The 23,871-nt window shown below is 42.3% G+C and overlaps 1 protein-coding gene across 18 annotated transcripts in view; it reads left to right on the top strand.

Moving 5' to 3' along the window:
• Hao1 (hydroxyacid oxidase 1) overlaps nt 1-23,470 on the top strand; it is an 85,308-nt gene extending 61,838 nt beyond the window's left edge. For 8 of the 18 annotated variants that reach the window (XR_005285537.2, XR_005285539.2, XR_005285541.2 and 5 more), the window contains one exon: nt 21,046-22,170. Coding sequence is in view for 5 of the 18 variants with exons in the window: in XM_038331815.2 (XP_038187743.1) it covers nt 9,057-9,223; nt 21,046-21,139 (261 nt within the window). In the remaining 13 variants the exon portion in view is untranslated. Of the gene's footprint in view, nt 1-1,631; nt 2,465-9,056; nt 9,224-20,261; nt 22,171-23,206 lie in introns of those variants that run through there. The other 10 variants (XR_005285536.2, XR_005285535.2, XM_038331815.2 and 7 more) reach the window with 10 other exon arrangements.
• The last annotated feature ends 401 nt before the right edge of the window (nt 23,471-23,871 follow it).

A 23,871-nucleotide genomic window follows, 5' to 3' on the forward strand; every position in this document is an offset into this window, starting at 1 on the left:
TATAATAGGCAAATACAGCATTTTAAATGCCAGCATTTCTCTCTCCAAATGCCTTTGTGTTGCTGGGGAAAAAAGTGGATTTGGCATGCTGGTTAGTTTCGGGCATCTTTGTTCTGTTGCATTATCTGTATATCTATTCTTGATTATTACAGAAGGGTCATTATTTTTTAAACTTGGACAATGTGCAAGTAGATTTCCTATAAAGAAATCTGCGGGTCCTTTGCTCCCTTTGTGAGTTTTATTAGATGTTCTGAGCTCAGCTTCTGCATCAGTGGAATATAGAATTTTATGAACCCTAATCTAAATCATCCCTTCTCCTTTTCCCCATTCTCCCCCACGTCCTGTTTTTCAGTGAGTCTGCTGCTCATGTCGTTCCACATTTGGTCAGTAGGTGGCACTGTGTAGCAACACATAGGCTTGTTGGTTTCATACATCTTTTAAAATACCGGATTATGTCATCTGCCAGTTCTATGACTTCTGTCTACACTGTGAAAAATGATCACTAAATTGTTACTAGAACAACAGTTTCCAAGCCTCTTCCTCCGAGTATCACAGTGGAGGCTTGAGTCAGGCTGCTTAAGTGTTCACACTGTCAAGGGTTAAAAGCTTTCCACTATGGAAGAGGAATTCAAAAGAGAAGAGGGTGTGCACACGAGGTAGGGGGGACTCGAAATGAGTAAGAACAAAGCGAGTACTTTGTATGCTAATGTAAAGACTTGAAGCAAAGGAGGCAATAGAGGGTAGTGTGGCCTTGAACCCCCACAACAAGGTTCAATATGACATTTGAGTTAGTGTTTGTTTACCAAAGAGTAAAAACAGAGATGGCTCTGAAGAACACAAGGGGCTAGCTAGCCTTGGTGCTCAAAATAAAATTCAAGGTTAGTTTGTTTGTGAATTCCTGAGCCAGCTGGCTGTCCTGGCCCAGTATGGCTTTTGTGGCGACAGCTGTTGCTACCAGAATTTGATGGCTGGGAGTGGTGAGGACAGAGCTGGTGGTTTGAGATGGGCTGGAAATGGGAGATGGGTTGCAAGGATGGACTCTGGTTTCCTTAAAGAGGAAATTCACGGGTTCCAGATCTTCACAGTTGAAATCATAGTTTTCTGTGGCCGCTCTTAATGCTTTCTGGGCAGAGAGAGGTAGGCATGAGCTGTCCCTGTTACTTTTTGTCCCCTCAGGTTATGATTTAATGATGGGTGGTTCCATTTCCAAGAGTTAGCCAACTGTGAGGGTTTCCAGAAAGGGCACTATACTAGCCTGCAAAGAATCTACCCTGTGCTGCTCTGGCCAAGAGCCCCCAGGGTGCTGTGAAATCTTGTTTCCTTTCTCAAAAGCGGGAGGAAAGCTTTCCTTGGGGTTGATGGCATCATGCTGGGGTTTCCACATGTAAACGCTGACAGCACTCACTCCACAGAGCTTCATGGTTTCAGACAGCAATTTTAGAAGTGCAGTTCTTAACCCTTCCTTCAGAAGATGGAAACTCAAAATAGGACATCAGAGGACAGAGTTGGAGAAAGCCAGGGTGAAAGAAACGCATGCAAATGTCTCTGCTTTGGTGTTTCAACTAAATTCCGAGTGAAGCCTCCCCCCCCCCCCGACAGCACTCTGACTGTTCACTCTTCTGTCTTCCAAGGTCCAGTGTGCCCCACACCCCACATTACTACCCCAACTGCTCAGCCCTAAACTCCGGCACCCTCTCTGACTTCCTGATGCTGCTTCCCTGATCTACAAGCAAAACCTGTTGGCTCTGACTCTCGAATGTCAATGGAATCTACGCATACTGCACACTCACCACCACCTTCTTTGGCTCACCCTGGTCGTTTGTGACATCATCTCCAGCGTTTCCTGTGACAAGAGTTTTCTAAGATTTCTTTGTTGTAGTATTGCCACCAAGACATTTTCTTTTTAGCATGCTAGCTACAGTGGCACCACTAAAAGCTAAGTGGGTACCTCTTTCTTCTCTGCCTCTCCACCTAGACTCCCACGGCCTTACCATCCCATTGGAAGGAAAAGAAAAGAATGATGGGAAAGTCCCACGTACACTCCATCCTAGTCTCTCATTTATGTCACCCACTGATGGTGCTCAGCCATCCTGGTCTCCTGCTTGTTTCTACATCTGTAAGAAATCTGCCTGCCCTCAGATCTGCTTACCTGATCTTTCTTTCAGTCATTTTTTTTTTTTTTTAAAACTTTACTCAGTGCCACTTTCTCAATATAGTCTTCTCTGGCTGAGCAGTTTGAAGTGCACCCTCTGTGCAGGCTGGCGACTCGGTGGGTAAAGAGACTTGCTGCTAAGCCTGCCGCACTGAGTTCAAGCTTTGGACAGCATAGAGCAGAAAGGGAGGGCTGCCTTCTACAAGTTGTCCCCTGACTTCCACATGTGAGGAGGGCACACATATACACAAGCACTTGTACACACACTCACACACACACACACACACACATGTACACTCACACAAATACAAAACATTTACACATTAGACAGATACATGATTGCAATAAAATAAAGTAAAACCTTTTAGCACTTCTCCCCACTGTTTTATTGGATTTTTTCTTGTAGTACTCAATACAAACATGTTTGTTTTGCTTTTTGCTTTTTTTTTTTTTTGGTTGGTAACTCAGTTCTTTTGCTTAACTTCCTAGAACACAAATGTCCTAGAGCAGGCATTCAGAACCATTTTATTCATTATCCCAACACCCAAACTTACACCACTCTTGCCATATGCAAGACTCTCAGTAACCACAGCCCCTGGAGTGTGATGTTCTCCACCTAATTTCTGTATATTAGAGTCCCTGGTGGATTTCCCAAAGGAGAGTACTAACCATTGCACTGACTCCGGAGATCACCAAATTCCCTCCTTAGCTCAGAACATAGAATTTAATGCCACGCTACCTTGAATAAAAATGGGTCTTACATCTGGAGCATCCTTATTCATACGTGTTTCTTAAGTCATTGTTTAAGTCTTCATCAGCTTTGGAGACACACTGGCCTGGTGAACAATTTTCTTAGTTTCACAGATATGTAGTGAATATATTCTGTACTCTAGACATCATTACGGGGAACGGTCCCATCTTGGAACCTTGTAGGTGAGACTGATGTGCACATATAAACTTGGGCTGCCATGTAATGAGTGCCTCCTAGGCATTTATTGATTTGGGGGAGTGCAGAGACAAAGAAGGATGCATCTGAAGAGCTCTCAGGGTAAGTGACTCACGGTGAAGAGGAGGTGGAGACACACAGACATTGGCCTCTATGTCTAAGGCAGCAGCCTGGCTCTCAGTTTCTCTTGGAATAACTGATCTAAACAGGCTTGAATCAGTCCGAACAGGTTTTAACCCATCTGAGCCGGCTTAAGCTGGTCTGAACCAGTCCAAGCAGGTCTGAACTGGTTTGAACTGGCCTAATCTGGTTTGAGCCGGGCTAAACTGGTTTGGCCGGTCACCACGCATGACAATCTCATGCCAAATACTGCACGTGCGCCATTTGTGACATGCACACCAAGCTCAACACGCCCGAGAAAAACGACATGTATGTCAGAAACGTCTCACGTGTCAGAAGTGACACGTGTGACAAAACAAACACATTTGTCACGCCACATGCTGAACATGGCCCGTGTGCCGATTGTTCGACAGAAGTGCTACGTGTGTCAGAAACGACACACATGCCAGAAATGGCCCGCACACCACAAATGACACAGCACACGCGGCGAGCCCAACATGCGTGTTGGGTCCGCACACGCGTTGAATATGGCACGTGCACTGATTGTGCAACAGAAGGTACACACGTGTCAGAAATGTCCCGCGTGCCAGAAGCGACGCTCATATCAGAAACAAGCATGTCATAAACGACACACATGCCAGAAACAACACGCATGTCAGAAACGACGCACATTTCAGAGACCAAAAACTTGGCGAATCCAACACGTGTGCCAGGTCTGGCACACACGCCACATGAATGACATACATGCCAGAAACGACATACGTGTCGAACCAGACACATGTCATTCCCGACACACGTGCTGGATACAACACGCTTGTTGGACCCACCAGATTCAACATCCATGTCAGAAAAATGGCACACGTGTCAGAAAATGACACGCCTGCCAGAAAGGACACGTTTGACAGAAGCGGCAGGTGTGTCGGGTTTGGAGCATGTTGGATTTGACACTTCTGTCATGTGCTTGTCATATTTGTAGCTGTTATGTCAGTTATGTATGATTGTAGTTCTAAGAAACACTTGATTACAATGGCTTGGAAATCAAGCCTTTATTTGTTTTACATGATAAGAAGGGTACAAGATAAGAAGGTACAGAGTTGAGGTAGAACTTCAAATTCATATGGGTCTAGTTATCACCTCTCTACAACACGGAGGATTGGTGGCCTTCATCTTGTTATTCATAACCATGTGGCTGAAATGCCTGCCTTGTCTTAGCGAGCATAGCGGCTGAAAGGTGCTCAGACAAAGGGGACATCAAGAGAGTTCCCCTTAAGAGAGAAGGAAAATGCTTTCTTGAATTTACTTTTCACCAAATTCCTGCTTACACCATTGGATAAAACCATGCGGCACGGCCATTTCCTATGTGGGAGTGGTTTAGAAAAGGGTAGATTAGACACAGGGAGTAAAGGATGGTGCTGGGGATGCACAGACTGTATGGACCCCAGAGAGCAGGTTTCGGGGAAGAACTCACAAACGTACAGCCTTTAGACACGACACAGAGCTTCTTAGGTAGCCGTGGGCTGTGGATACTGTGGGTACAAAGGGGATGCTGGGGAAGGAGTTTGTGTATTTTAGAGACCAACACTGTCCCTTGGAAAATCGTAAGTGTACAGACAGTTTCTAAACTGAAGCTAGGTGGTGACTGAACAAGGCCCCAGTGATTAGCTACAGATCTGCTGTCTAAGGTCTTTCGAGACCTGGAAATTAAGAAGGCATCTCTCCTGACATCAGTATTTCTGTATATCCTTAGGGTGGCAATTTATCACGTAGTCGTCCTTCTAATAGAGAGGACTCAAAGGTCCTGTGTGAACAGTTGGAGTGCTGGTACATACCACTTCACCTCTGGTTACAATTTTCTTCCAAGTGCTGCTAAAAGAATCGCCCAGCTACTCGGAACGCCACTTGTTTTATTTAGGCTGTTTTTGGACATGACATTCCCTACATCTATTAAGTTTCAGAGGTCTTTTCTACTTGCCTTTGACCCACTGTATCTTCCAGGATGAGCTTCAATTAGGCCTCAGAAGGCAAGCTTAGTGACTACCATGCTGTCTGTTTGGAGCTACTGACATCAGTCTTCACCAGCTAACGTCCAGTGCTGCCCTGTATTTCTTCCCCACCTCTGGAAGGGCAGAGGCCTCAACAGTAAGCCAGAAACTTTCCTCACCTTCCCTCAGGGGACTTTTTAGCAAGGTCAGCACCCACTGCAGTCCCAATCTGTGCCTCTTGACCTTGCCCATGGTCCAGATTATCATTTGTCTCTTTCTTGTCATTCTTAAAACTCAACCATTTTTGATGGTGACTAATGTAATCATTTTCTATTCTCTTATTTTTTCCTTTGTGTAACCATTATCATCCTCTGAAAACACAGGTAGATGAGTATACAGTGGGTTTTCAGTGACTGTTGCCCTCTTACAAGACTTAAGTAAAGATAAAATGAAAGGAGAAGAGAGAAGTTAACCAGCAAGAAAAAACAACTTTTATGCTTTCTTGCTACTGAGTGAGACAGGTGTTAGCTAATGACTTATTTAAAATTTCTGATTATCCCAATATTTTACCTGTTACCTCACTTTCCTTTCATTGGGAAGAACAGATTTCTCTTACTAACTCAATGGTAGAGTGTTGATTTGCTCACTTCTTATGGAAGGTGATTAAGATAACAAGCATGGAGGAGCCATCAGGGGAGTTTGAACTCCCTAATCTGTATGAGGGACATTTCAAGGTTTAGTTGCCAGTTATTTGGCGTAATCTGTTCTAGCAGGAATTCTCAGTTATCCACTTTCTCATTCTTAAAAAGATGAATCTTGTACCATTGGTCTCAATTTATATCGTACTACATACATCTAAATGGAAGAATGTCTGTGGTGTGAGTTGTTGCTGTCCCGAGTATTAGTTCCTCAAAGCCTGGCTGCATTTGTAGTACCTGGACTCTAAATAAGCCTTGACAATTGTGCTAGGAACAGTATGCATTATGGAAGACCGCCCATGCTGCACCAATACCCATTCCCGCCAAAGCCAAAGTGCATTCTTATTCCCTAAGAGCAGACTCACATGCCATCCAGCAGAGGGTACCCCAGAGACAGGTTCCAAGGGCAGGCCACCTCAGCAAGGAGAGTGTAATCCCATCTGCAGACAACTAGAGACATTTTAAGGGTCATTGTAGATGAGGGCATTAAGCTTGACAACGAAGTCAGGGACTTTCACCTAAAAACAAAAACAAGAAATATGGTTACTGTTGCCTGAGATGAAGTACTGTTATTTTTCCTTCTTGCATACTCTCTTTTCATTATTTATTTGTTTTTGGTAAGAGAAAGGACTCATTAGAGTCTGAAAATAGACACATAGAAAATGGGATTCACTGAAGGTGATAGAGACTTTTGTAACTTTGAAAAGATGTTAGGTTGAAACATGCTTTGAGAGTTACAGTAACACATGGGTTGCCAGCCTGTATGGCTCACCCACACTTGGAAATCTCTTGTCAAATCAATAGTTTTTGAAGTTTACTATCTCAACAGAGAAAGGAAACAGAAGTAGCTAGTTCTGACCCTGAGTTCTTTCTTGGTACCTAGGCACAATAGGGTGAGCTCAGGGCGAGTTAAATTCTGAACTCCCTGCTTCCTGCCTTTTGTTAGTCCGCAATTCACAATTCGACACTTCAACATACTTCAGGGTGGACCTTTGTGTGGGAATGCCTTTGATATTTTTCCACTCCTGAGGAATGCCAGCTAAGAAAAAAGAAAAATAAGATGTGGCTCTAATCACACATAATATATTTCTTAAGATTTATTTATTCATTTAATGGATTTATTTGTCTTGAACCAGGGGGCTTCATCAGTGACTTTGCAAGGCTCTTCTCTTAGAGCCGCTCTGAGGTGTCATCTTAGGCAGAAGACACTCCCAGCCTCTGAGAACCCCACAGGTCAAAGGAAAAAACCCCCATAGGTTCTAGGATGACTGCTGTGCTTGAATGGAGGCTGCGGCTGTGGAGTTCAGGCTGGAGAGGAGACTGAATGAGTGTCGGGCCCATCTTAAAGAATGACATGAGCAGCTCTAGCAAATGCACACATCCAAACGGGACAAGGGGGTGAGGAAGCGCAACGGGATAATTTACTGCTTTAGTAAACTCTTCTCCTGAGCAACTGTCTTCAGTGGCTCATCAGTTAGTTATGAGTAATAGGCCATTAGACTTACAGTCTTTTTGCTTAATATGGTCTGTTCAGTTGCCTTGATTGGGAAACGTTCCTGTTTCCACCTGAATGAGTGGGGCATGTCTGGTGGGGGAATGATACACAGGCCTGGGTCGGAATGATGGAAAAGCAAATAGCAGGCAAGAGTGAGTAACTGCCATTAAAGGAGCTGAGCTACAGAGTTAACCTTGTTCCCTGGGACTACAGTGTGTGACGCATGCTTGTGACGAAGAAACAGTTGAAATTACTGGGTGGGAAACGGACTGACAATGTATCAGCGATCCAATGTGCATATAATGTATGTGCTTGTGTATAATATATGCAGTCCTACCTACAGAAACTTGATAACTACCTGCTCTCAAGGGCTCCATTGTATTATTCTGTGGTGTTTTGTGTCACAACTGTAGCATATGACTCTCACTTCCATATTAACATACAACTGTCATATTAAGTGCTCAACAGAAAACATGCTCTGTGTTTTACTGGCACACCCCCAGCCTATGCAGTTTGGTAGTTCATGAACAACTTGCTAAGTGAAGATGTGTTCGTACAGTGTCCCAGCACAATTTTCAAATACGGAATCATAAAACAACGCACGTGACCTTGTTATTATGACTATTACTACCGTTTAGCATAGTAAGTGAAAGAAGCAGCAAGGTGTAAGCCTTGGTATAAGTGAGACTCTGAGTCTGTGTAATTCACTGTGTGCCGTGGCTAGGCGTCAGCTCTACCGCTGTTCTTTCTCTTCAAATGAACAGTCAACCCTGCAGCATCTGAAGACAGCCAGAAAGCCTTCATTCTGTATTATTTTCAAGTTGTTGGATAGATGTTCCTGTCCGCAGTTTGTGTCACTTCCTTCGTTTATCCAACTGCGAATCTGTTCCGTGTTCTCCTGAGTCTGATAGGAGGTGCTATGAGGGACACGCATGAGCAGGTGAATGTGGATGCAGCTGCCACTCTGAGCTTAGCCTTTATCTGGGGAGTGGAAGGTACTGGAGTGACTTCGGGTCACTTGGAAAATGCCCAGATTTGCACAAATCTTTCTGTGTGGAGAGGCACGAATGTTCCAGAAGCATGCTGGCTTATTCTTTCCGGCTCAGAAACTCCCCAGCAAGCACAAGGGTGGCAGTTGGGGGCTGTCTGTTCTGCCTAGAGAGCACCGAGTATGAAAAGGCTCAGGGAGTAAGTAGGAAGAAGCAGGCATAGTTATGGGATCTGGAAGTGTGAATGAAAGCCTGGGTACCAGGAAGGATTGCGCCTGGAAGATGAAGCTGGAGTAGAAAATGGAGAGTTAACTGTTGACTCTATGTAAAGAGGAGTGAGGGGCTAGTCCTGAATTTTCAAGAGCACGGAGCTAATCACCATTACACTTAACATCATTCTAAGAGAAGTATAAACTACAATGGGAGCTTTGTTAAAATGCTGTTACCTCAGACATCCAGGAGAAGGTCAAGCCCTTACCTGTGTTATATTTTGAATAGCTGAAAAGAGCTTGTTTATAGCTGATGAGACTCTTGTCCTTTTTCAGAATTTTCCCCAACACGGTTCCCTTTCCTCCTACTCCTTAATGCGTGTCTTCCTTTCCCCCCATCTGTGTCTTCTCTTTCCACCCATTTCTTTCTTTGTGACCCTGTTTCTATTAAATTTTCTGGTCTAGGAAACACCTGCTGCCTGGATAAAGTCCCGTGGTCCCTTGAGTAGAATCAGAGTGGCCCAGGCCTGGGCTCTGATTCTCTCAGCAGTGCTGGACACTGATGCATTCTTATTCTTTGATTCTTATTTTACGATCAACTGCCAGAGAACCATGACATCATCCCAAGCAAGGTAAAACACAACTGCCCAGCTGACTGCTTTATAATTATGACACCTGAGTCCAGGTTTCTTAAACTTCTCAGGACTGGAAAGCTTTGGGTTCCATTTTTCAAAGCATTTCTAGGTCACCTCCCAGGATGGATTAGTTCCACAAATGGCTAACTTGGTAAGTTTATCCTGATTTGTGCTAATTTAATTTTCGGGGATGAATACTTTCTGAACATACTTTTTTTTTTTTTTTTTTTTTTTTTTTTTTTTTTTTTTTTTTTTTTTACTTAGGGAGCTATAGGAGTCTTCCTAGGTCACTTATAATCATGTTGTTTTTCTTCTTGTGTATATGTGCACATGGGCATGTGTAGTGGACAGAGATCTGCATTGACTGTCTTCTTTGATCACCTTTGGCCTTAATTATTCCATGCAGGGTGTCCCACTGAAACTGGATCTCATTGGTTTGGCTAGACTAGCCAGCAAGCCCCAATTCTGTCTCCACACCCTGCCTCTGTTGAGCATCTCCTGCAGGTGCTGAGGGTTTAGCACCTATAATTGCACTTGTGTGGCATCAGCTGGTCTAGCCATCAGCCAGTTTCTCTTAGCCTCCACCTTTGCTTCCACCGCTCCATTGGAAATCCTAGTACATGTAGACAGAGTAGTTCTCTCTATGTGCCTGGGGAAATGTATTCTAATTAAGATGCATTATATTAATGTGTAGAACGATTACTAATCAACCCATTGCAATTCAATGTTCTATCCAAAGTGGGGAATTATCCACCAAAGTGAGTCTCAAAATTGGATAAAAATGAAGTGTAATATTAAAGGAAGAACAGTAGAGAATTTGACAGGAAGAAGTTAGATCCCTTAATCCCTACTGTACTCAAAATCGTTATTACTTATACTGTTAGGTGAGAATAATTTTGGGCTAGTCTAAGCAGTGGCCTCATGATATCAAGGTTTTGTAGTAATTGGCCATATAATAACTAATCTGGATTCAGTTTGCACATCCTTGAAAAAAAGGAGGCTGGACTGGATGTGAGTTGGGATAAAGGTGAGAATGAGAAATCCCGGTGCTTCTGTTACTGTCAGAACATCTCTTTCTAATATGAGAGTGAAAGTAAGCCCAGTTTTGCTTGACCTGAAACCTGTATGCGAATTAAACACATTCACAGTATAACAACAAACACAAGTCAAACTATGCCAAACCACAGCAATGTAGCCTTTACGAGTGCAGAGCAGCCTACGGGAATACAGTTCCTTTCTTTACCATCAGCATCCACAGTCCTCTTTGTTTCTTGGAGATAATTAGGGTTCATTTCTTGTATAGCTTTCAAAAATGTTACTAGGGTAGTGCGCCAGTTCTGCTAGTTTCAGTCCGCAAGGATAAACACCAACTTAAACCACAAGGAAAGAATCGACTAGAAAGATGCTGGGGATATTTTGCTGAACTAAAACAGGCTTAAACCCCAAAGTCTTTGGAAAATGGAACTAAAGGAAGGTTACCAGACAAGCCAGCAGCAAAGCAAGGTTACCAGGCATCCCAGCAGCCTGTATCTCATGCTGCTTAAGTGATTGGGCTGTAGACTTCAAGCCTCTGCTATTTTGGATTTGATTCCAAATGTGAATGAACAAACTAAATGGATTTAGTAGGCTCCAGTGTGTCTGTATGTGCAGGGTGTGAATGAGAAAATAAAATAGAAAGGGAAGGAAAGACCATGACTGCTTCTAGGCATGGTGAGGGAGAAGGTTGACTGTAGCTAAATGGGAGAGCATAGCCAGAGGCAGAGACACCTGGGAGGGTCCAGTGTGTGTGTGTGTGAGTGAGAGAGTTCCTGGAGGGGCAGGTGCCTGAGAAAGTCTGTGGCTTTGTATTCCCTGAGCTGGAATTATAGGAGTTGGTTTGCCACCCCAAGTGGGTGCTGCTACCAAACCTGGGTCCTCTCGAAGAGTAGTGCACGTTCTTTTATTTTCTGGGTAGCTCTGGCTCTAGACCAGGTTAACCTTGAACTTGAAGAGCTCTGCCTGCCTCTGCCTCCTGAGTGCTGGGTTTAAAAACATGCACCACCATGGCCTGGTTGAGTAGTGTATGCTCTTAATGGCTGAGCCATTTCTTCAGCCTCAAGGATACATTTTGTTATGGATGTTATCAGCATTAGCTACAGTTTCAGACACTCTCTTCCTTTATTTCTCTGACTTTAAAGTAGTGAGATTTTTACAGTGTGGGCTTTTGTACAAGTTTGAACAAAAGTATTTGTTTCTAGTCAAGAGGCTCTTGTAAGTTCACAAAGAAATGGGACCTTTTCTTTGGATAACCATTCTTTAGCCGTCAGAACTGAGGGACTAAGGTATACAGTTTGTTGAAGGGATAGTTATAACAACAACCTTCACAGAACTGTGCGTCCTGGGAAAGATCATTCAATGTTATACATACATACATACATACGTACATACATACATACATACAGTTAAGATTACTTATTTTAAAATTGACAGGTAACACTGGGTGTTTACATCCTACCTAAAACGATGTTCTGAGGTCTATAAACACCCTGGAATGATTCATTTTAGCTAATGAACAAATGCATTATCTCACACTATAGTTTTATGGCGAAAGCACATACAATCTCTCTAAATTTCTCAACAATATAACACAGATGTTCCTTGATATAGAGATAGTGCTATTTCCAGAGAAACGCATCACGAGGTAAAAATGTGTTTCCCCATCTCAACCTAGCCTGTCTTAGGTATGCTCAGAGCACCTGTATCAGTCTACAGTGAGGCACAATCCACAGTATGAAGTCTGGTTCATGTCAAGTACTGCATACTGCACGCAATTCCTGCACACTGCACTGGGAAATTAAAAGCAACCTGATTGTATGGATATTTACCACAAAAGTACAGATAATGTATATTTAAGTTCAGTTTTTACTTTATTGGTATAGCTTTTTGTAGATTTCATTCTTTTTGTGGGTGAAGAATTGCCTGCTGAGCATACACACCACATTTTCTTTATTTATATGCCCATTGAGGGTCTTGTAGCCTGGTTTGTGTTTTAACTATTATGTGTAGTGCTGCTATGAACATGGGAATTCAGCTATCTCTTTGATGTGCTGATTTCCTTTCCTTTGGATAGACACACATTGCTGGGTCATGCAGCTATCTACTTTCAGTCTGGGGAGCCCGTGCTGCTTGCCATCACAAACCCTTGGCTTTGTCTAGGCATGAACAGTGAGTCAGCATCCTCTGGGCTCTATGTTTTGGCCAGATCCTATCTCATGTCCTTTTGAATGATAGCCATGCTAGCTGGGGTGCAGTGCTATCGATTGTGGTTTTGAGTTGTATTTCCCCGGTGGCTGGCAATAAGGAGCACTTTCCATATACTTGTTGATCATTTCTATGTCTCTTTTTGAGGAATGGCTATTCAGGCCCATTTTAGAACCATCTTTCACAATGCAGTTGTTTGAATTCGTTACAAGGTCGCACTTAGACTATAGTTTTGCTCTAGCAGGGACATTGTGAGTCTAAAGTCACGGGTTCAGAACAGTTTAATTCACTAAGTATGGCCCAAATTTCTGTTACACCTTTAAGGGGTTGGTCTTCTGGCTAAAACAGATCATGAAGGTCTATTCTCATCTGCTTACTTGAAATAACCACCATAATAAGACAGCCAGATTGAAAGAGTTTTAAGACATTAATTATCAGATAACACAAGACAGTGATACAGACAGATGGGAAATACAAGTGGATGAACTGTAATTGTCTAGCTCATGACATTGGGGAGATGTAGGGCCATGACTGACAAAGGGAGAGCCTAGCTGAAGCTTGGTAGACGCTCTGAGCAGGGGAGGCCATGGCAGAGTACTCTGGAAGAGAGGAATGTGTCCTTGGCATACACGTGGTGCCTTGATTTACACTGATGTAAATCTGATGGCGAACTCTCATTGGTTAATAAAAAACTGCCTTGGCTTTTTGATAGGGCAGGATTTAGATAGGTGGAGTAAACAGAACAGGATGGTGGGTAGAAGGCAGTGAGGCAGATGCCTCAGGCAGACGCCATGCCTCTCCTCTCTGAGACAGACACCATGGAGCCATCTGCCAGGTCAGACATGCTGAATCTTTCCAGGTAAGCCACCACCTTGTGGTGCTACACACATTACTAAATATGGGTTAAAGCAAGATGTGAGAATTAGCTAATAAGAGGCTGAAACTAATGGGCCAGGCAGTGTTTAAATGAATACAGTTGTTATTTCTGGGGCTAAGCTAGCTATGCGGGAGCCAGGCAGGATGAAAAGCAGGCCTGCCCACAACTCCTTACTACAGATCTCCACATCATCTACTAAACACAAAGATCTTTGCAATGATTCCTAGCATTCAGAACTTTCATCAAGAAAAGCCTTTGGAATGCAGTGCGATTTTCATTTTCATTTCCACTTTAGAGCATTCATAAGCCATTATCAAGATGAGTAGGAATGATTCCTTATTTATGTTCAATTTGACAGCTGCTTTAGAATCTGTAGGCCTTTGAGCCTTCAGTTCTGCCATTTCAGGATGGCCTGAGCAGTCTGTTAACCACCTGTGAGGAGAAACAGAGCAATATGAGAAGGGCAGTACCTGGAGGATCAGAGGATGGTGGAAAGGATTAGAAAAGGCAACCAATCAGTGGTCATACCAACGTGATGCTGAGTGTGAGTGGCCGGGCAAAGTCTGAGGAGTATCCTCTTACTGTCTTACAGACATTCTTTGTTATTGGCTCCAAAAGAAGAAGTTTAAACCTTCTACTGGAAAATATCTGTCTACTTCATCCGCTCAAAAATGGAAATAAAGAATCCGTTTCAGTTTTATTGAACATTGCATCTCATTATTTAGCTCAGGATAGCTTCAAAATTGCAAGGATCCAACCCTGTCTCTACAGCTCTGATATTGTAGTTGTGTGCCACCACATGAGGTATTTCAAGATTCTTACGTTTGCATGAACTCCATTCCTTTGACTGCAATATTTATGTGAAGTTTATTCCAGAGAGCTGCATGATGTAATATATTCTTCATTAAATACAGTTTATCCATTATAGAACTATAGGTATTACTTCTGCCTTGGGTAACACATTTCATCAAAGACAGACAAATGATGAGAACTCAGATGTTCAAGACATTCTTTAAGATTTATCTTATTTTATGTGTGGGAGTGCTTTGCATGTTATGTTATATGTACACCTAATGTCTGCAGAAGTCAAAAGAGAAAGTCAGATTCCCTGGATCTGGAGTTAGTGATAATTGAGAGAGCCCATGAGGTGCTGGGAACTGAACCAAAGTCCTCTCTCCGGAAGAGCAGCGAGTGCTCGTGACTCCTCAGCTAACTCCACAGCCCCAGCTAGCTCTCTCTTTGTTGAATCACCTTTCATCAAATTGTCTTTCTTCATTCTTCAAATTAATAACATTATCCCTCGGGAGTTTCTGTCCTCTAACAGAACTGGCTATTGGGTTTTCTTTTCTCCCTGATTGGTTGCCTCTACTCCTTCATAGGACTAAACCCAAACTGTCAGGTTAGCTCTGCAGTACTCAAACATCAAAACACAAATCCTCTAGTTTGGGCACACGGAGTGAGATCAGAGGGTATTTCCTATCTGCACCAACTGGAAAGAGAGAAATGGGTGGAGTGGATGCAGCATGACAGCCATAAAAGTGCTTTCTTCTCGGCTCTGCAAATTTGGATGAAAAAAATCACTTCATCCTAAGCGTGGAGTCTGTTTTCCAAGACCCTTTACACACAGGTGAGGCACTATTAGCACATTATTTATATTAATAATTCAATGTTATCTCTCATAACTAATATTGAGTTGGGGAGCAACTGTGTAGCTGTTCATATCTGAAATAAACAAAGAGCCTGTGTCTGTTAAAAGAAAGAGCTCGATTCATAACAAAACGGCATGCATTTTAAATATAGGAAATATTTCTGTAGAGTTCTCTCTAGGACAGTGAGATATGTGATTTCTACACATTCAGTATGAAACGTTTTAATATTTCAAGAAAAACCTTTAAAATATTTTAGAGGTCTTTTTTTGTCTTTTTGTTGTTTTGCTTTTGCTTTTCTTTAAATCGGTTGGGTGCAGGCTTCCTTCTGGAGGTCAAACACTTGATTGACGGCAGAACCCTGGTCTGAGCAAGCAGAAGGCACTGTGTGATGGCACAGGCAGCAAAAACAGAGGGCTATTGGTAGGAAACAGGCTAGAGCCCTGGCCAAGCAATGGGGCCTCCTGCTAGACGTGAAGTTGAGGAAGCTGAGGGTGAGGTGAAGGAGAGCCAAGGGGAAGAAAATGATGGTGGGAGATTACTACAGAGAGAACTGAGAGCGGCACTACGGAATGTTGGGGTGGGTTCAGGTGAGGTGGCCACTTTCTGCTGAGGTCTATATGCGGAAAACTTGCCAAGTCTCAGCCCTAAACTTGAGTACCAGGTTGGTTAGAGGAAAATCTATGAAGGAGGTCAGGACTGTTTCCAAGTTTCTGCCATGGTTTTCAACACTCCTCTGTCTTTTGGCAGACTTTCTCCATGCAGGTGTTCAGACCCCCCGTTCTTTTCCCCTGAACCGCAGGGTCACCCACATTGGAGCAATCAGTGAATGACTTTTACATGCCAAACTTTCCTCCCCAAACTCTGCTTCTTTCTGCGCTGGTATTCTTGTGCCTTGCTGGACTTAATTTGACAACTGATTGGGTGTCACCGACTGATGATTTTGTCCCCTCTCTCTGGTCACATCTTCCCTGTTAACAAACTCAAGTGGGGATTCTACTGGGATTTGAAACCAAGGAGCTTTTTCCTGAGTCGTTTTGATGGCAGCTATGAGTAAGGGGAAGCCCGAGAATGTGGACTTAACTTCTAGAATCACTGTATTTTTGGAGAAAATAGGGTGAAGGGTCAAGTTGGCGCTGGAAGGACAATGGCAGCCACCTGTGGGGATAGGACCAAAGCTTGACCAGAGATGGTTTAGGGGGATAAAGCAAACCATTTAAAGGATTTGGTGGATGGCTGAGGTAATTCTATGAACTATTTCCCCTGAACCATGGTTTTGGCTAATGCATTTCTCCAGGATGGCTTTTCTCTTCTCCGACTCTGTGAAGCCAGCCTGGCCTCCATTCTGCCAATGTTCATTGGTTCTGTTACATGTCTGGGATGGAAAAGGTTGCTTAGGTGTCAGCCAAGACACTCCCTCTGCTTGGGGGAGAGGGAACTGCCAGCCTGACTCTCGATTTCCTGCCAGTTTAAGGAGCGTATGACTCAGATTCAAGCAAAACACCGAACTGAAGCAAGAGGCTAGGGAGGGAACCCAATCTCTGATGAGGGCTTTCGGGCCAAACATCATCACTGAACACTTCACTTAGGGGAACCCGAACCTTTCACACGAGGGCTGTGCCATCCTATGCATGGTCTCTGTTTTGAAAACACCTGCCTGGGCAAGCACCCAGACAGCTTTTCCTTCCCCCTCATGGACATATTGTTCCTGAGTTGGAACTCGGAGGCTCACTTACCTTCTTGTAGGAAAAGCTTCTCTCAGAAGCCAACATCACTCTTGAGCATCGCTCGGGTTCTTTGACAGCAGAAAAGCCCTCACCAGATGGTATGACTCAGCCAGGGTGTCCACTTGCTCCCTGTTTCCATTCCTCACAGAAGGAGGTGTTAGGGGAAGACGATGGACATTTCTTGGGAATAACACTGAAACCCAGACGCTGTGTTTCAAAGTTCTCTGTGGTTTCAGTAGCTTACTGGATATTGCTTTAGTGGCTGAGCTATTGCCAATATTAACTTGCTGGTTATATGAAAGCCAAACTCTTTTCCCGAGGAAAGGTACTGGGTGAATTGAGGAGTTCACTGCTTTTTTTTTTTTTTTACCTTGCTTTTCCATTACTCATAGATAATCCCGCATTCTCTGCCTTCTCTCAGTTTTCTTTCTTTCAGTAAATTTCAGTCATTTCTCTCGTGGAGTCTTCCCTCTGTGCACTGGGGTTGAATACAGATTTCTTGGACACTTGTCATAGTCTGGATCTTAGGTATCCCCCATTGCCTATGTACAAAAACCATAGTCCTCTGCTTTGCTACTATTGGGAAATGGTAGAAATGCTACAGTAAAGGTCCCATAGGGGTTTTGGGTTATTGGGAGAAAGTCCTTACAGGGCACTGTAAAAAAAAAAAAAGCTTTTTTTAAATAGTTTACTTCCTTGCTGTGAGGTGTGCAATTTTACTCAATGACTTTTTACAGCATTATCAGAGTTCTTAACATAGACCCCCCCCAAAAGCTATGAACCCAGATAAACTATTTCTCTTTATAAGTTGATGTATCTCAGGTGTTTCTTGAAGTAGTAAAAATGTGACAAGCACAGAACTCAGCAACAAGTATTCATATTAAACAGAATTTACATTGACTCCTTCATACCTGAGTACAGAGAGCATGCATAACATTTTTAAAATTCAACAATAAAGAAATCCTAAATATTTCATCATCATCCAGATAGGGCCAGATGCACTGGGGCTATTTGGAAATATTCCTGGTCTGCTGTCAGCTTGAATTTCTAGTCTTCTATCACTTGGTATACTTCTCTTTAGACTAGCTGAACTGGTCTATCCAACTCAGTTTAAAGACTCCTCTCTTTTAGACTGTTTTTCAAACATTGACCTCGTTCAAACTATGATTGAAAGCCAATCTTTACTGCAAGAAAAAAGAAGGAAAAGGTAAAAACAAATTCAAAACAAGTGTGCAGTACAAGAGGGTAAGGAGCTTTGTTGTGTCATGTTCCTCGGGAAAGCATGACTGTAAGTCTCATATGGGATCCCTTAGTCCTTCGCTATACAGAGAAGCTCAGAATACAGGTTGGTTTTGCTGAAGAGCTGTCAATTCCAGTCAGTAAGCTCCATTTCCTTCTTTCTGAGGTGAGATCATATTTTCACACTTAACAGCTGCAGACTCGTGGGAACTCATGTCTTGGTCTATGCGGTGAATGTAGAGTAGCTCAGAGAAGCTAAATATCAGTTCCCGCTTATCTTCATTGCTCTAGATCTTCTGTTCTTGCGGACCTTCCTCAAGGGTGCTCATGACCTAAACCTGCTAGAGGCAGGTTCTCAAGGTTAAGTCTCTAGTGATCTAAAGCTCCCTACCATTCTTGCCAGACATGCTTGTGTATCCTTTCGAATGCTTACACAGTGCTTCTGGGTCAAACAACCTTTAGAAGGTGGTCTCTCCTGTCTCTTTAGATGATACTGTCTGGACATCTTGAATGCAAGCTTGACGGAAGCCCCACCCCTCCCCAGCCTATAGTGAGCTCTCTGTAAGGCGCTGATGTCTATCAGTGTTGTGGAGTGTTTTCTCTCCATCGGCTTGTCAGTAAACATTGCTGGCTAACAACTCATCTATAGTATCTGTGCACTGTTAAATTGTCCTTTGTCCACGACTTGCAGTTTGTATCTTCATTAGTGAGTCAGTAAACATTGCTGGCTAAAAACGATCTATAGCATCTGTAGACTGTTATAATGTTGTTTGTCCATGACCTATAGTTTGTATCTTCGTTAGTAATTCAGACTGACTGGTGGGAATTTCCCAGAATCCTTCAGGAGAGGAATAAGATTGTCAGACAAGGGCTGTGGAGAAATGAGGAAGGACACAAGGTTTTCATTTATTTAAAAAATGCAAGTTAATAATTTATATATTTTGAATAAAAGTTCTTCAGCTATATTGATACAAAACAGGTCTCATTTCATAGATTAAAACAAGGCTTGGGAAGTTTGAATATTTTATCAAATCAAACAGTGGGTGACAGAACAGGACAAGAATCTACATCTTTTAATTTCCAGGCAAATGGAAACCACCCTGTTAAACCATAGTGTAATTCTAGAGTGTAATTGAAGTCATAGTTTCTAAATTTTTGTACCTTGTGATGGGTTTCCAGGATCCGACAGAAGAATAGGCACTAGAATTAGGCAATTTCATTTTTGTTGGCAAACAATTATGTCAGGCGTTCTTTATGTTCATTATAATGTTAAGTACTGAAATGGACTTTGTCATGGTTACCATGGAGTTAGAAAAAAATTTCAACATAGCTGTCTGAAGCTGTCGGCATTACCCCTCCAGATGTCACTTCCAAGGTAAAGATTGTGGTGATGGTGAGCCCTGGGAAGGAGTCAGCACTTGGAACTCCAGGCAGCCAACTTGCAATGTCCTTCTTACGTTTGTTTATTTTGGGTGGGCATGGTTTGGAAATAGTGCATGGTTAGACTTACTGATACCATAAAGGCAAAGGAAAGTCTTATTTTACATTCTCCTTCACCACTACAATTCCTTTGCCTCTGCCATCTCCTTTTCTTTCTCTTCCCCTGGACTCAGGTCCACAGGAATAGCACAGCACGCTCCTGAGCCATGTGCCACACGCCAGCCTTCGAATCACTTCACAGCAGCTTATGAACGTATTTGTGTGTGTGTGTCCAAAAGTGAATGAACTAAAAAAAAATATTTTGAAAAGTATTAACATCACAGACTTTTAAAGAATAAGAACTGAGGACCGGCGAGATAGTTCAGTGGCTGCTGTTCTGGTGGGCCTGGGTTCCGTTTGCAGTACCGCTGCTCATAACATCTGTACCATCTAACTTCAGTTACAGGGTGCCTGACTCCATATTCTGGTCTCCTCAGGCACCAGGCACACATGTATAGACAGACATACACACAGGCAAAACATTCATATACACAAAATAATAATAATAATAACAATAATAATAATAATTTTAAAAAGTAACAGTTTATTTGATAATCAGTCGTACAAAGTTGATCCATTTTAGGCACTTAAATGAATTTTGTGATAAAAGTTTAATTTTTAAAAACTTAGCTTGTGGAGTGACGAGAACGACTGTAAGGATCATTTAGCAGCTATTTCGTTTCCTTTGAACTGTTTTCACTATTTTGCTCTTTTCCTCTAATGGAACTTTTTCTCTATAATTATTAAAGACAAAATAAATGACCTGACTTGTTACTAACCCAGGGAAACTACTAGTCAAAGCACAACAGCGGTTTTACTTTCGGCAGGTGTTGCTTCCTCGCGGTACTCAGGAAGATCCTGCAGCTGGTTTAAAAGACAGCTGAGAACGGCAAGAGCTCACCTGGCCAATCACGCTCTGGAGAAATAGAGCTGTGTGGGGAAGTCTGAAAAGTCTTTGCAGCTAATTAGAGTACCGCTGGAATGTCACAGTCTACATTAAGAAGAAGGGCATTTCAAAGGAGCAGATTGGAGTTCTTGTGTCCCAAAGACGTGAAAAATGAGTAAACTGAAGAATCATAGCTTAGTAAACTGCCAGCTAACGTGTAAACACAATCTCATCTGCGTGAGCCATTTCGGTATTTCAAGTATTATGTCCCGAGTGTTTTATAACAATTCTAGAGGACAATCTACGATTTGAGCAATATTTAGTCTGGTTGGTAAAGGAAGTTTAATTATATTAGTGCTGTTTAGGATTTGGGGTTGATATAATTCACTGCACACACACACACACACACACACACACACACAGAGTAATGCTTGCTTTAAATAAAAAGAATCTTCTTACATTTTCTCCTTCCAGTTTTTTTTTTTCTCTCCACAAAACCACCTTGTAATCTAAAATAGTTTAGAGGAGTTTTTTTTTTCCATCACAAAAGCAAATGAAATGGAAAACGTAAGACTAAGAACAAGAGAATTCTCCGATTGATTATTAACTATTAGAGAAAACTAATTTAGTTCTGCAAATAAGCATAGGATTAAGGAAGAGAGATGAAAAGTGCTTAGCGGTCATTCTTGTTTTTCTATACATGTCTGTATCCTGGATACTTGGAGGGAGCCCCATGGACTGGCAACAGGAGCATCTACTGGGAGCCTGTTAGAAAAGCAGAATCTCTGTTCCCACACCAGGCTCAGAATTTGCATTTAACAAGATCCCCAGGTAACTCCTATGCGTGTTGAGTGCTGACCACTGATGACATGCGGCGCTTTCTTTCCTTTCGATGCCCATGGAGCTATAGAATTTCTCTGATGATGTGAATGAATCAAGACTCCCCTCCCCTTCCTACAAGAGCAGCAACGGAAGGACCTGAAAGCATCAGTCCAGATGGCTAAGAAAGGACTCCTTTTCTCCTGTTCTGCTGGCTCCTGAACATCCGCCAAGTCTCCAAGGGGTCAGATGTGCATGGACACCCCATGCTGAGGTTATTGATTAATTTGCCTTTTCACAAGAGGCAGGGTCAGGGTCACTATAAACAGAGCGAGATTGTTTGCTCATGTTAGATTACACTTGTTGTTTCTGGTGGAAATTAATTTTCCCTTTGGAAAAGTGTGCTTGCGTCCTAGGGAATCAAGAAGATGAAGTGCCTCACTCCAGCCATGATCCCCAAATGAATTGAAATGTTGTATTTTCCTGCCTGGCCTCTGGATAGCATTGACACTTCTGCTTTGGGGGCTGGCTGTGAAGGAGCCTGTTGACCTTTCTATTTATGCCATGGTCAACTAAATTAATTCTGCCTGTTAATTAATTTTAAGTTTTGGCAACCATGTGGATTGAAGAGTCCTGCTTAATTTCTGGGAATGGCAAAGAGAAAACACTGACACTTGTCTTCAGCATTTAAGATGTGCACCGAGATTGTGGAGAAATATCATGGCTTAGCTCCCATGTGTTCAACTGAATTCACTCACACTTCAGGCTGTGGTGGTTTCCAGGACTGCCACAAAAAGAGAGGAGCGGGGAACAAGTTTTATTTTATCCACAAACACATAATCGCAGTCTCTCAGAGGGACAGATGACAAACCATAATGAAGCAAGTCGTAAAGCTTAAACGTGTTCTCTGGATGCAGAGAGTGAGCAGGGGGCTCTCTAACTGAGAGGAAAGATGATAGACTTCTCAGGAATTGGCCAAGGAAGAGAAATCAGAAAAAAAAAAAAAACCTGCAGGCGGGCCTTCCTTAAATTAATGACTTTCAACGTTCTCGCATGCTCGAATGTCCTGAGATGACTTTATCAATCTTGTTCTCATCTTGTCACACATTATTGGAAATGTTGTAAAAAGGATCACAAAAATGGTAACAAGTACATGGCAGAAGGTTGGTAGGGAAAGAGAGGAGATAATGGGTATCAAAACACAGATGGGCGGTAAGTTGTTTTGTTACATAGTAATCCAAGACATATGCAGTGGAGAACAGTTAATTATACATCTCAAGGAGACTACAAGAGCAGGGTTCCAAGGTTCACAGCATACAGAAATGATTCTACTTTCGGAGCCAGAGACAGTAATTATGCTTATTAAATCATTACATACTGCACACATGTACTCAGTTACAACACTATCTACCAATAAGTAAAGATAAATGCAACTGAAAAAAATAAAGTAGAAGGAATCCTACACCACACTCAGCCTCTTTTCAGCATAGCTGCATGCCCTGGGCTCTGTCATAGGTAAGAACAGCTTCGAGAGAGGGTGACAAGTTCTACACATACAAAGTGGCATAAACAGAGAACCACAAACAGAACCACCAGTTAATGAACTCCATAAAGAGATTTTGTGATAAGAAAATAAAACAAATATAATAACTCATGTCTTTTTATTCATTAATCATATATGCATTTATTAGTATTTATTATTGCTAGTATGATGTAGGAGTGTCTTGTATCTATCTGTTGTTTCATTGGTTAATTAATAAAGAAACTGCTTGGCCTGATAGGCAGAACATAGGTGGGTGGAGTAGACAGAACAGAATGCTGGGAAGAAGGCAGTGAGGCAGACACTTAAGGCAGACACCATGCCTCTCTTCTCAGAGAAGACAGACGCCATGGAGCCAGCTGCCAGGTCATACATGCTGAATTATTCCCTGTAAGCCACCACCTTGTGGTGCTACACACATTACTAAATATGGGTTAAAGCAAGATATGACAGTTAGCCAGTAAGAGGCTAGAGCTAATGGGCCAGGCAGTGTTTAAATGAATACTATTTGTGTGTTGTTATTTCGGGTATAAAGCTAGCCGTGTGGGATCCGGGCGGGATGAAAAGCAGACCTGCTCGCCTCGTCACTACACTAGTAGAGAAAAACAAGTCTGACCTAAGAAAATGACGTATGGACTTTCAAGATAAGATAACAGTGAAACCTGAAATTGGGGATTGCTGTTTTTTTTGGGGGAAGGTTTTGTTATTATTTTATGTCATCTTAAACAATCATATACAACAAAGTTATTATTTTATTGAATGCATTAAAAATATTGATCTTTGTATAAAGACACAGTGGTTGTTTATCTATTTAATGTAATACACTATTCAAAATCCAAAAAGGGGTTATTATGCATGTAATTTAGTCTTTGGAAGATAATTGAAAGATAATTTACATATTCCATGAGTTATCCTCTCTCCATTCAAAAGAAATTATATTAATTTATATTATAAACTCTAGCACACACCTCACGCTATAGATAAAATGCTTCTTAATTATTTTAATTATATCTATGTATCTGACATTTTCACAAGAAGTTCCTGCTTAGTGAAGCAAGCAATGAGGATATTTATACTTGGGGCTTTAAACACTTGCTGAGGAACTCTGTAGTGTTCTAGTGACATTGGGCTAGGCTACACCCTTAATTCAATATTTCTATGAACAATTTTGATAGAACTTTAGGGATAAGGC

This window comes from Arvicola amphibius, chromosome 5 (assembly GCF_903992535.2).
Source record: "Arvicola amphibius chromosome 5, mArvAmp1.2, whole genome shotgun sequence".
NCBI lineage: Eukaryota > Metazoa > Chordata > Mammalia > Rodentia > Cricetidae > Arvicola > Arvicola amphibius.